Here is a 14,499-nt window from a genome sequence, read left to right on the forward strand (position 1 = left end):
AGCCTCTTGCAGAGTAGCATTTAAGGATTTAAATGCTTTCTTAATTATAAACCTGGGGTAGTCATATTTAAATGATGTTGAAATGGACAATAACGCCTTTCTTTAAGTACCTGAATATTGTGAAGAACTGTATTTGAAGACAGAGTAAATATAAGCATAAGTTACAGAGAAGCCAGTTCATAATTTGTTCTTATAAATAATCAAATTGAAAAGATAGCTTGAAAAGCCAGAGTCATTCCAGTCAAAATTATCATATCATCTACTGAGTTGGCCTTCTCTCTGCTAGTCCAGCTTCTAGTTATGACCATTTGCTCTGAATTGCTCAGAAATGAGCGTAAGACCCAGAATTATTTACAGTAGTAGTCCCAAGAGTGGTATTGCATGATTATACTGAAAAAAAAAAGCATAGATCGCAATCTACTGAAAGATTATCTACAAACAGAAAAAAAATGCAAATATAAAATATATTCCCTTTTTAAATCAAATTTTGTAACTTTAGGGCTCTTTTAATAATAAGCTTGACTATATTTTCTGAAATACTTTTTTTAACTAGTGTAATCTGTGCCCTAAAACTAGACAAGAGATCCACTACTATAATAAAGCTTCTAATAAAATGTCTTATATAATTTCTTATAAAACTATAACATCTTATAAAAGCTCTACTGCCTGAAGAAAGGATGCAAATACAAGTAACTAACTGCTCCTGAAAGATACTGTGCTTATTCTCCCAACCCTGAAACCTAACTCTTACAGTTTTGGAAAACCTCACTTTTTCCTACATTATATTTTTCTACATTCAGAGCCAGTTCTCCTAGACAACATGCCATTATTGCTAAAAGAAATGAGTCTTTGAATATTTGCATTAATCTGATCCATTCCTTCAAAAAACATGAGGAAAAGGAGGAAGCCTGGGATTGATCGGACAAGATAACAGAAAATAAAGATGTAAGTGATTATAAGACTAGAAGGAAAAGGAAGAAGAAAAGGGGAGACCGGAATTGTTACTAACTCATGCTTTAAACGTAGCATTGGGTACACTTTTACTTATAGATATCTTTGCTGGTGCATTCAGCCCTGGCCTACAGACCCCCCACTCTGCCATTTGTGGTTTCTACCGAGCACTGAGAGACCAGTGACGAGTTATTTTGCAACCATATATGAATTCAGAGAGCGCAGTATGAATGAAACAGGCCTTACAGGTCAGATGACAGCAACATATACATATAGAAATGTGCTAACATGATGGATCTAAGGATGTACGAGGTGAAATAATTTTTCACAGAAACAGAGCACATCAGCACTGTTGCACAAGACCTCATTTTGAATACTGTGTACACTTCTGGTGACCTCAACGCACGAAAGATTAATTTAAATTGGCAAACGTGTAGTTCAGATGCTTTGGGCGTATGGATCACCTCTTTGTACAATGTTTTCATCTACAGAAAATGGAAGGGGAAGGGGAAGGGAAGGGGAAGGGGAAGGGGAAGGGGAAGGGAAGGGAAGGCAAGGCAAGGCAAGGCAAGGCAAGGCAAGGCAAGGCAAAGCAAGGGAAGGGAAGGGAAGGGGAGGGGAGGGGAGGGGAGGGGAGGGAGTATATAGTGTTTATTCGTAATTGCATCTGCGGATAGATTTCAAAGAAGAGGGAAAAATCATTTGCATTCGCAGAAGTAGAAGAGCTCAGTTAAAGAATAAGGCTAGCACTGGGACGTGTTAAAGTGTATATGGGAAATGAAGTCACAAAAAGATCTCTGACCACCCTGGGAGTGTAGTTCGGGAGCTGTCTGTCCATGCAAGACAACACAAGGAAGGGATCTACATTGCTTTAAAGCAGAGGTGAATCAGTTTGAGGAAGGATGCCAGATATTCTACAGCCGGAAAACAGATTCAAGTCTTTGGGTATCTATCATGTTGGTAAACACCCTGACTGCTGCTTTTCTGCATCACACTGATACTATGTTCACCTGGTAGTTCAGAGCTCCCTGAGAGAGCCATGAGCATTATTTCCTCTGTGATGTACAACCTGGCTGTGGGATAGGGTTTCCTCAAACCCTGGAGACTGGTCATGGAGCAGGGAAATAAAGCAGAGTGTGTTGCTGCTTCAATTAGAGTATTAGAGCCCTTCAGATCTAGGGCTGATAGTGTTGGGGAATAAATCGAACTACCAGAACTGAAAGAAGGAAGGGACTTTCCACAGTTCCTTGCACACATGCACACACACACAAACAGGTGTGTCTTTCTCCTTTCTCTATTTTCTCCTAGGATGAGGGTGCTCTATCACAAAAGCAATTTCAGAAAGTGCTCATGGCTTAGTTAGCAGAGATTTCAGGTCCCACATGTTGAAAAATGATTAGATTTGAAGCAGTAGCCGAATAAAAAAGATATCTAGAATGATAAGTATTTCCCAAAGTGAATGGTGCAGAGATGAAAAATCTGCTGGCTGTACACGGGGGCCAGGCCTGCTGTCCTCCCTTTGGAGAGGAAGGTGAAGGGAGGCCAGGAGAGGAAGCGCTTCGCATCCCAGCTTCGCTATGGACAGCCTGCAGCCTGCGTCCCACAACAGAGCTGGTGGCTGTACGCCCATCCCTTGCCCGGCCTCCAGAAGAAGGCACAAATGGACCACTAGAATAGCTGTGGGGGTTTCTTCTCATCTCCTTAAAGCTGTTTCACCGTGGCGGCTATCTACTTCTTGGATGTTTTTAGGCAAGGAAGCCTCATGAGAACACCTGGCAGATGTTTCCGCTGAGAAGCTTTCCCCGGAGAAAAGCCACTGCCCAGCCACCCACCGAGAGGGGGAGGGAGGGTATTTACCCGAAGAACCCGCCTCTCCCCAGGGTGAAAAATTCCCCCCCGCCCCAGCCCCGCCGGGGGCGGTGGCGACTACAAGTCCCAGGCGGCGCGGGGAGGAGGGCGGCGCGGCGGGGCGCGGGGGCTGCCGCCCGCCTTCGCCCTGGCTGCCGTGGGAGCGCAGCGGCGCCCAGCGACCGGCCGCAGCCCCGCCGCCGCCGCCGCCGCCGCCCGCAACTTTTCTCGCCTGCGGAGCCGGGCAGGGGGGAGTGCGCCGGAGGGCTGCGGCGGGCTGGGAAAGGGAGAAGCTTGTTCGCGCGGGGGGCTGCGGAGCGGAGGCGGGCGGCGGGCAGGGCAGCCGTGCAAGGGAGCCTTGCCGGGGTCGGGGCGCGGGGGCAGCCGGCGGAGCAGCCTTGCGGGGCAGCGGTGCAAGGAAGCCGGGCAGGGGGGCGGCGCGGGGAGCCGCCCCGGGGCCGGGCTGCCTCAGCCCGCGGCGTGTGCGGGGCGGGGGGCGGCGGCGCGGGGGCTCCATGGGCAGCGGCGGAGGCGGCGCGGCGCGGGGGCCGCCCGCCGCGGCTGATGCCGCTGCCGGCCGCCCGCGGGGCGGCTGAGGGGGGCGGCGGGGCGGCGGCGGGGCGGACCGGGACCGGGATCGGGATCGGGGCCGGGGGAGGCGGCGGTCGGCTCTCGGCCATGTGGCGGCCGGGCGTGTGCGGGCTGCTGGTCCGGGCGTGCTTGCTGCTGCTGCCGCCCTGCGCTCTGGTGCTGGCGGCGGTGCCCGGCTCCGCGTCCCATCCGCAGCCCTGCCAGATCCTGCGGCGCATCGGGCACACCGTCCGGGTAGGGGCCACCCACCTGCAGCCCCGCGCCGCTGCTGCCTGGCCCGGCGGGGCGGAGAGCGGGCGGCGAGCGGCGCCGGCCGGGAGCCCCGAGGGTGCCGGACCGCGGGGCCGCCGGGCCGGGCCGGGGACCGGGACTGGGACTGGGACCGGGACCGGGACCGGGACCAGGGGCGAGCAGCGTCCGCCCGCCGCGCCCCTGCCCGCGCCCTCGCCGCGGGACGCGCTGCTGCTGGCCGTGGCGAACCTCAACGGCGTGGCCGGGCTGCTGCCCTACAACCTGTCCCTGGAGGTGGTCATGGCTATCGAGGCGGGACTGGGGGACCTGCCGCTCTTCCCCTTCTCTTCCCCCAGCGCCGCCTGGAGCAACGACCCCGTCTCCTTCCTGCAGAGCGTCTGCCACACCGTGGTGGTGCAGGGGGTCTCTGCCATCCTCGCCTTCCCGCAGAGCCGGGGGGAGATGCTGGAGCTGGACTTCATCTCCACGGCTCTGCACATCCCCGTCGTCAGCATCGTGCTCAGCGAGTTCCCCAGGAAGAGCCCGGTAAGGCGCGGGGCAGCCGGGCGGGGGGAGGCTGGGGCAGGGGTCTCCCCTGCACACCCGGACCGCGGAGCAGGCTGTTACCCCCCCGCAGCTACCACCTGCCCCACCGGCACCCCCGAGGTGCCCTGTGGAAAGGGGTTGGGGTCTGGGCCGGAGGCAGCTGACGGGACGGCTGCCCCCCATCCCTTGCTCTGCCCACCAGCGTCTCCTGGTGTGGGTGGGAGCAGGCATGGGCGCGGGTCGGTGGGGAGAGGAAGGGACTTCGCACAGGTCCAGTCTGAGGAAAAGCTCTCTGACTTTGGGACTGCCAGGATTGCTGTTTCTTGTCTGTCTCCCTTCTTGCAAGAGTATGTCTTCTCTTTTGGTAGCCCTGGATCTTGGCCCATGGGTTGGGGGCGGAGGGTACAGGGATAAGCATCATCTGTTTTGCAAGGCAGGGAACTTGGCTGTAAAAACTACGTTGTGAGCTCGGAGCTGTACATCCTGTAAGTCGCAGAGCTGAGAAGAGAAAGTGGTCTCCTATGATGCAGCCTGTGTGCTAGTGAGAAAGTGCTCTTTAAACAGTTCTTGGCCTCTCTTTGTGAGAAGGACGCTTCCGACCCAGGACCCAAAGAATGTCATTAGCAAAAAGGTGCTAAAAGGAAGCATTTAGGATGGTTTATTTATTATTGTTTGAATGTTACTGGCTAGTTTGTGGGGTGGATGGTATAGATTATTCACCACTGCTATTTACCAGGGCTTTTCAGGAAAGTTGTCAACTATGATCTGACTTTGCATTGCTGAGGTATCTAAAGCATAAGGTTTCCTTTCATCATCGTTCTTCAATTGCTGCTAGATCAGATATTTGGACCACTAAATTGCCTCGTTGAAAGAGCAGAAACTAAAGCCCGATTGTATTTGCTTGTCTAACTAAAATAGTAGAAACTAAAATGTGACGGTATTTGACTGTCTAACTAACGCTAGTATCTGGGGGGAGCTAAACTTTTTATCGTTTAGAGATGGCAACTTTATATTAGACACTCTGGCAGAAGATGACAGTTCAGTATTTTGCGGATGTTGTTTGATGCCAGTAACCACGTTCAGGCGAAAGAAGAGGAATCTTAAGGAAAAAAAGTGCTTTCTTCTGTGTAGTCCATGCTAGGGCAATTTGTAAGTAAAATGGCAGAAGCTGCCATTTAAGTAGCCAGGAGAACATTTATTTTATACAAAAGATGATATTGTGCGCTCAAAAAGAACTTTGCACTCAAAATATAAGCAGAAGAATAGATTACCAACTGAGAAGTGTAAAAGCAAATGCAAAAAAAAAAATCTGGATCATTTTCAGACCTCTGCATTTCATATGTTAGCTAACAGGATAGAAAAGATAGGAAAAGAAAGTCTGTGCTAGGCAACTCGTAGGCTGTAATTGAAGGTGTGACTGCTGAAAATATGATTTGAACTGAGCTAGTTTTGTCTAGCTCAGCAAAAAACATGTAACTTAGGTTTCTGAACAGATTTATCCAGGAACTCAAGGAGGGTATGCCATAACTGCTAATAGCACCTAAGTTAGCTCAGTTGCATCTACAAACCTTGGAGTTACTCTCTCGGTTCTAACTGAGTCCATAGCCAAAGCCCACTGAAGACAAGAGCCTGAATCCAGCATATTCTTGCTGTATCTGTTAACATCAGAATTATTTTCTCTTCCATATGAAGTGGCTCTAAGTTGCCTGAGAACACAACAAGTGCAGTAAATGTAAAATAAATATAAACTATGGTTAGATTCATTGTTCCTTTCCACAGATGTAAAGGTTGCTGCTAACTTTCAATTTTTTCTCAATAGGGAGCAAACTGTGCACTGTTATTGAGGCTTCCATTGGATGTATCTGTCCCAATCAGGGCACTGTTCTTAAGCAGACTTTTAAATGTCTTTGTCTTCAGTGACACTGAAGGCAATGCCTGACATTAAACCTGTGCTTAGAGGCCGAATAAATTCAGTTTTCAGGTAAAGGAAAAAAAAAATCAGTCCAGAACGATTACTCCTCAAGTCTTTGTGTATTTGAAAACAACTTAATCTTATTCAAAGGCCAGCAGGTAATCCAAGTAGATTAAGTGCCAGGGTTGGCTTGGAGGGCCGTGACATCTGTCTGCATGCTGTTTTTTATACACTCATATAAAACCATTTTAAGGCTAACACTGGATGCAATGCACTACCAGCCTTACCTCACACAATTCCTAAGTTAAACTTTTTCCACCACCATTGGGTGCTGGGAGGACCCCAGTGAGGCTGGCCTTCGCAACCTCTCCTGGCTCGCTACTAGCAGCCCCGGATTTTGCGCAGTCCCGAGCTAGCACTGCCGTGTAAAATGGGTATCTCGTGGCCCTCCCACCTACCCTGCTTTACAGCCACTCATAGCCCAAGAGCCAGAGAATGACCATTTCGAGTGACTGGCGATTTTAGAGCTGAGCCCCTACGCTTTTGTACATGATGACTGTAGGCAGGAAGGATTTTGCTAATAGACCTAGCATCTACTTTTCCAGAGGAGACAAGTCATAAAAAGTTTGAAGACTTAAGATCCTAACTCTGCTTCTGAAATGTGCAGTATCGGCCTCCCCAAGCTGCTTTGGCAGATCCATCCTTTCCTCACTCCAGAACAACGTGGCAGTGCACCTTCGGGTGCTGCCACAATTAGCTTTCTTCCAGGCATGGATAGAAGCAGTGCCATAGCTTCTCTTTGCCCTTGAGGAGCGTTTTCTGCTGTCCGTCTTATTAGCAGCACTGCAAACATACGAACAGCCATTAGGTTTGCTGGGTACTATCTCAGGTGGCCTGTCCTCAGCAGTCAGACTTTTTGTTAGGATATTTTTAAAGTAGCAACGTCTGCTGAGGTTTTATTTTCCACAGTCGGCCAGGATAGGAACATGCACATGTAACACTTGTACTCCTATTGAATATAACAACAGAAGTATGTAATAGCCAGATATACGCTGTAAGTGACAAAGCACTTTGTTGATCTTTAAGTAAATCGTCTTTGAGATGGCAAAAAGCAGTACTTAGATGAAAAGGAAGATTAGGATCCAGAACTGAAATATACTTCATTAATATTGACTGTTGCCTCTGTTACATTTGATGACATACTTCAAAGCTATAACATCTAGAGAAACTCCATAATGTCAAAGCTGGGCATCTAAAGTCAGATGGATACTTAGGGTTTCTAAAAGCTGTCTAGTTGCTGAAGCATCTTTTCAGAAAGATCTGTTCCACATTAGATTTCTACTCTCCTGAAGTTAAAAAAATAAGCAAACAATAGTCTGACACAGCAGCTAACAATCAGAAAGCACCAAACACTACAAAGGTACAGCATCTCTTCTGCAGCAGGCAGCAGCTTATGCTGAGTATTCAGGATTGTGTATGTCAAAACACACAGATGGCTTCAAGGGATGCTGCATAGAGTAAAACGTGGCAGACTTTTTTCATTTGTATTTCTATATGTGATTTAATGACTAATGTCTACTGACGGTAAATCCAAGCACTGTTGTGACCTGAAGAAAATACGTTTGCTTTTCAAAATTTACTTTCACTGTAACAAATTTTGAAACTATGAGTAAGCAAAAGTAACAATTTCTCGTTAACATTTATCAAGCAAAAAGCTAATAGATTTCTTTGCTATTAACACAAATGCAGATTGCATTGAATCTTTGACAAATGCTTATTTTGGAGACAAAATGTTTATAAGCAGTGATGCCACTGAGGCAAGACCTACTTTTCATGTTATGTAGTAAAGTGTATATGAAAAAGCATACTTTATTTTTGAATGCCAAGACTGACAATACACCCTAATTTTTCTCAGGGATGGAACAAGAAAAAGTCACAGAGGTCTTGAACCAGAAATAAATACATTGATCGCGCTGCTAGCATTACAGTTTTGAGCTAGGAGCTTGGGAAGAATAGCCCATATATAGCCCATAATATCCATTATATGGGTGTTACTATTAGAAGCAAAAGGGAGATCATGATTGCAGCAGCATTCTCTAAGCTTCAGAACTAATGGAATGTTTTCTGAGGATAGGCTTAAGATAACTCAGCAGCTCTTATTTTTTTAGCATTAAAAAGAAACTTCACCAAACAACAGAACAGTGTAAAATATATCTGAATCATCTTACTCCCTGCATAGCCAGTCCATGCTTCAACTGTTTTCCTCAGTGATGGGAATTGCCAGAACTTTTGATCGTTGCTATGACTTCAGAGAGAGTCAAAAAAAAAAAAAAGACATAATTTGAGGTTAAACTGTGATTTTCTGGTTAAGTAGCAAGTCCAAACTCAGAACAGATGCTCTAAAAAGAAGCTGACCATTAACATTTAATTTTCAGTTTGTTTTAAAAGAAATTAAACTTTATTTTGAAAACAGCCTTATAGTATCAGAGAGCCTTGTCTTGGGCGTTGTACATCCTCCCATTTGGGAAATAGCCATACCACTGTGTAAATGATGTCCCTAGAAATCATACTGATCTGCAAGACACTGCCTATTCTGAGCACCAATGAGTGCAGGCAGACATTATGACAAGGGAGTGGAGATAGTGGAAAATCTTCTGTCCAGCTAAATGCCCAAAGACACTTTTTTTCCTCCTTCAAGCCTACTTTTTGCACAAAAGGTGTTTCTGATTAACAACAGCAAAAACAACAAAAAACCTCTTTGGCCATTTTTTTTCTAACAGAAGATTGCAGAAGTGAGGGAGGACAGCAAAGCACAAGTATCTAGTTGCAGCCACTGGTACTTCTGGCTGTCATTCCCAATCCGATGTAATCCAAATCCTGAAGACTGTACTAGCTACTGTATTCAGGTGGGCAGTATGTCTTCAAGCTTCTGCTTCATCACCAGCCCTCATGCTGCAGAAATAGTATGGTGTACACCTGTTATACACTGTAAGGGAGTTTATGAGGGATGCCGTGAAGAAAAATAAAAAAGATGGAAATTGAAAAGGCACGCACACAAGTGTCCAGCTGATGTTCTCAGCCAAATGTGTCTCTGAAATTCTGCTTGTAGTGCTGCTTTTGAAACTTACACAGTTTGGGCCACAGATCTTCTATAAAGTGAGTCCTTTTGCATTACCAGCCAGTATGAAAGAACTAACAGTTTTTCTCGCTAGTCGGCTATCCTAGATAGTCGTTAATTCTTTTAAACACAGATCTCAGAGGTCTAACTCATATTTTGCAAGCATAGTTGTTGTCCTAGTGTCATGTGAAAGATCTCTTTATTGTAATAGTCCTTGATTTGAAAGCCGTAATGCAGTATTTGCTAGCAGATCCAATTTCAGAATCAAGGTGAAATCCAGTACCTGCTAGCCTTTGTCATCTGCTCTCATGTACTCTTCCCTGATACCCCACATTGTCCTCAGGGAGCGTATGGTTGTTATTTTGAGCATGGCTTTGCTTGTGCTCCTGTGCTGTGTTGAGCATCACAAGCTATTAGATTAGAAGAATTTTCATAGTTCACTGTCTTGTCAGCTGAAGTCGATCTATCTATTAGCTTTAAGTTGATAAATGATGTACGTTGAAGGGAAAGGAGTCCGTGTTTATATTCTGGTCGTGACCAGCGAGCCCTTAAGTTTTCTGAAAGTGATGTTGGCATCATGTTTGGAATTTGTAATGGCACCAAGTATATCTTGTGGGTTTTTTACTTATTTAGTGCCTTACCTCAGGTTCTGTTTTCTCTACAGCATTACACACTTGATATTACAAGAAGTCATCCTTATCTGTCCCAAAAAACTGTCAGAGTCATGGTAAACATCACTTGAAACACCATTAGAAGATGACCACTCATTTCTGTTCTTGGCTGAAACAAAACATTGCAGCCTAATTATGACTTCTTTAAGTATAGTCCGTCTGTCAATAAACTTGGTATTCACAGAAGCACAGGGCAATGGAAGGAAAATATGGAACTGTTCTTTTTATTTCAGCTACAGCATACGAGAAAGATTCAGTCCATCGTGACTGCAAAAGATCTTTTTTTCAGAATGCAAAAAAGTGATGAGAACATATTGAGTCTCAATTTTCTCTTTTAGATCCTTAATTTTAACATATCATTGAGCTAGAAGGAGCTGGAATTTGTGGAGGTAAACTTGCTAAGTAGCACCCTTAAGAACTATCTTCAACCACTCTCATTTGGAAAGAAAGTCCTTCAGAAACCCATTGAATTTGCTATCCTGTTACTGGGCTTCTGAAATGAAGGGATTTTGCTGCTTGCAGTATGATTTTTAGCATGATATATGATAAATGTCTGTGACATTTTCAGTAATGAGGATTTGTTACTGCTCAGTTGTTTTGTTGCTTATGGAAGGTACACGTGTGCCTTACTTAGAGGTGGAAAAGCATTTTCAAGAGTGTTAATTCAAGATTTGAAGTTATCTGTAATACGAGAAAGTTATTCGCATTCCTTAACCACCGAAGTTGCTATGAACTATTTCAGCCGGCTTCTTAAACTCTGCTAAGTTAGCTTTGCTTTGATAGCTTGAAAGTGTTCTCATTTTCTAGAATTCATATTTTATAACATAAGTTTTGAGGCTGATTTAGACGACCGTCATTCACAGCATATTCACCATCCACAATTTCCTTTACGTTTTTCTTTTCTTCTTTTCTTTTCTTCTTTTCTTATTCTTGGCAGTTATTATTTAAGGAAATCTTGAATACACCACAGTTTGAATGTCTGCTACTTTTCAAGGTAGAGCAATCATAAGTACCACATATTGTTCTAAGGCCTTAAAAAGTGGATATTGCAGCATTGTTTGAAATACATACACCAGAGTTTCATCATTCAGATCGTTTCAGGCAGTTAGCAAACTGTATCAAATACATCAAGGAATTATTACCTAGATTCAGGATGAACACTGAGTCTGTAATTGTTTAAGGTCTCTGTCTCTGAGGATCCTTAGGTAAAATTATTTCACTGATCACTTTGTTCCTGAAGTACATCTAGTTCTGTCAAGCTTTATCAAATCACATAGTCAATTTAAATTCTATAGTATTTTTAATTATAATAATGCCATTTTAAAAGGGTTGTAAAGAATTAAGATTTGGGAAGGGGGTAAAGGGGATGATTCTCTAGTTGAAGACTATACCAGTAGACGTATACTATGTAAAATAAAAGACTGTGTGTATTGAATAGATATAAAAATCAAAAGCAAAGATATTTACTTCGTAGTCTGATATGCATTTGTCTGTTACTCCCCTTCCTCTTCTGTACTTATCATACCATACCAGATTTTGGAAGAAATGTCTGAGTTGACTAATGACAAGATTTCTCATTCCTGATCCTATGCTACTTCTGCTATGCAGAAAAAGCTTAAGTTAACACTGAATTCGATACCTTATGTGATGCTTTCTTCTGTATTTTTGCTGTTCCAGATATTCCTAAAGCAATGTCTTCCTCGTTCTGTAGCCTAAAAGAAATCTTTCCTAATACACAGAGCGTTCTCATGTTAACAAGGAGTCGTTAAACTATGATATGGTTTAATCATTAATTGTTACTTTACTAAAGGACAGCCACTATCAGAAGAAACACCAAAGAATACTTAGCAGTGTTCACTAAGTAAAAATTAAAATTTGGCCAAGATAATTTGCTTCCAGATAACCATATGAATACAAAAATTATGTCTGAAAACAGAATATTCCCAGGGTTGGCAAAGAAAACATTGCCCAGAAATGTAAATTGGGGTGGTTAGCGTAGCTCTCTCCAGAAATTTCTCCACAAAAGTCAGAACACCTAATCTTTCCACCCCCATTCATAGCTTGTCCAGGTGAGCAGAGTTGCGGAAATTAGCAAACAGCCAAAGATCTTGTCGTGCTTGAAATGCCACTCAAAGACCACTTATAAAGGTTTTCATCTAGGGTATTTTTAATGAATTATTTATTATTTAAAACCATGAAATATAGAATGCTCGTAGTATGAGAAGTTTAAGCTATGTTGGTTTTAGTTACAGTTTTAAGTCATCAAATAAAATGTTTGACTCTTGTGTTATGTTCTTTTCCTTGTAATTTTTGAATGTGAAAGGAATCCAGGCAAAATGTTGGTAGAATGTATATGTTTACCGTGATTAGCAGAAACACAGAAAAGGCTCAGATTCTTCTTTAAATTCCAGATCTATCTTTCAAAGAAGAATCAGGTTATAAATCTGTATTTCTGTTGGTCTGACTGGAGGGCTTTTAAAGAGAGAAGGATCGTCTTTTCAGTTCTGTTGAGCAAGGGAGTCTTCTGAATCCTACTGCAATGCGAATAGCTATATACTGCAGAGTTTACTGTGAATAGCTAAAAGGAGCTGGAGAAAAGAGAGGAAAGAAAAGGAGGAAAAAGAAGTGAGAAAACTGAAAGACATAAATGTAAGTGACCCTGGGAGAGATAATGAGAAAATAAACTGAACTGAAAAAGAAAGAAAGAAGTGGCCCTCTCTGTCTCTTACTCTTTGTCATTCCCGAAGTGTAAAAACAAGAGAACGGAATTTTACATGACGGCCTTTTACAAAGAGCTGGGATGACCAAGCACAGCGCGAAGCAGCTTGCTCAAGCACAGTCAGGATTGGATTAGCAGGGGTAACTAAGGACAGTTACCACCAAAGTGTAATGCTTTCCAAAAAAGTAGTGAAAACCCAGCAGGGAACTGCTAAGCCAATATCTAGGAAGCAGTGAAAGGAGCAGTGATTAGATAAAGCTGGATAGGAGCTTATCCCTGGTGCGAGGAGGGCTTCTGGCAAAGGGTCTGAGTTTGGACAGTCGTAATTAATGAAAGCCTTTTTTTCCCCCTTAGTACTGAGAATGAGACCTGGGCAGAGGCAGGTCATTTCAGGATACAGTCCAACCTGAAGGCATGATGCACCTGAAGGTGCATCATCTGATCCCGCATTTCAAGAGTCCCTGGAGACAGGCCAAGCCTGTTTGGACATATGCAGTATGAGAACAATAGGTACCCAAAAGGGATTTTTGCTGATAAATGAGAAGGCTGGGAGCAAGCTCAGGCATGGAGACTTTTGAATTAAAGTTTTAGTCATCAGTGCCAGTTCTTTGCTTCTGATCTGGTGCTGAAAGTCTATCTGTGTTCCCAGTTACCCCACCGATCAGCCAAATTGATTCACACCACAATGAGGAGAAGATGTGCAGATGGTGGAAGTTACAGCAGAATCTGGAGGAAGATTTAAGCCTGAGTAGGCAGCAAAGATAGATGATTCATTTATTAAGGGAGTCACATGCGAGCAAAGCCATTTGTGCAAGGGACTCCTCAGCAATGTGACTAAGAGGTTCACAATCTGGCCTTGAGTGCTTCACAGCTGTCACATCAAGCAGCTAACTTTATTCTTGATAATTATTGACAACTACACAAAGAACTCCTTATATTAAGAAGGGACTTGTCAATATGGCATATCACAAACTGCAATAAACCAGAATATTTGTTATTTGCTAATCAGATAGGGTACAGGAACGAAATGTTTATACCCACCTAGGCTTGGGACCTGATTTTGGCTGTAAAAAGGATTGCAAAGCCTTGCCCTCAGTCTTGAAATTAACGATATCGTTTTCCCCGCTGACTTCTTCAATACAGCCATCCATAAGCAACCATATTCCCCTGGACCTCCCTGCTGGTATATGCAGAGAGTCAGCACAGTCCTATATGGACGTCCCTATCTCTATGAAGTATGTTAAGTGCATTATCAACAAGTTGAGAGGTGATGCTGAACTACTCGGATGCGCCCCCAGGTCTCTGCTGCTCTGGGTCTCCCTTGCAGTGAATTGAAGTGCCGTGGGAATGGTAAGCTGGGACAGCCTTCAGGAGCGGATGGGAAGGCGTCCATGTGGCACAGGAATGAACAGATCTGATCTGCAGCCTGCTGGCTAATTAATTTTTATCTAAAAGTTTTCAGTCACCTGTATCTGCATGGCTGCAGGCAGCAGATGGGGAGGTGGAGAAGGAGAGGGAGAAAAGAGGGAGCGTGAACACAGGTGCATCCTCAACTGCCGCTAAAGCATAATAAACAGGAAAAATACTGTGATCATTTTACTGTTGTTATTATATCAGAGAAATCGAACGTGAAGAAATTCAGAAGCAGACGCCATTTTCCTTTTCTTGCTACAGTATTTTTATTACTTTTTCTTCACTAACTTTCATGTGTGATAATAGTTTCCAAAGCTTATTTTACAACGTGGAAAGTATTTGAAATGCATTATAAAAACCTATGAATATGCTGCACAGGCATATTTTAAATACTTCATATTTCCCTAAAAACATACTATTCTACTTTCAGCTTTTTTAAGACTGTGAAGGAAATCATTGCCCATGCTGCTCACAAGACATTTTACAAGGCTTTCTAACT

General features: G+C 44.1%; 1 protein-coding gene across 1 annotated transcript in view; it reads left to right on the forward strand.

The window, feature by feature from the left end:
- The first annotated feature begins 3,363 nt into the window (after positions 1-3,363).
- Positions 3,364-14,499, forward strand: part of GRIN3A (glutamate ionotropic receptor NMDA type subunit 3A) — a 78,734-nt gene continuing 67,598 nt past the window's right edge. The window contains exon 1 of the mRNA XM_068928521.1: positions 3,364-4,167. Within this exon, the coding sequence (XP_068784622.1) occupies positions 3,364-4,167 (804 nt within the window). The remainder of the gene's footprint in view (positions 4,168-14,499) is intronic.

This window comes from Struthio camelus, chromosome Z (genome assembly GCF_040807025.1).
Source record: "Struthio camelus isolate bStrCam1 chromosome Z, bStrCam1.hap1, whole genome shotgun sequence".
NCBI lineage: Eukaryota > Metazoa > Chordata > Aves > Struthioniformes > Struthionidae > Struthio > Struthio camelus.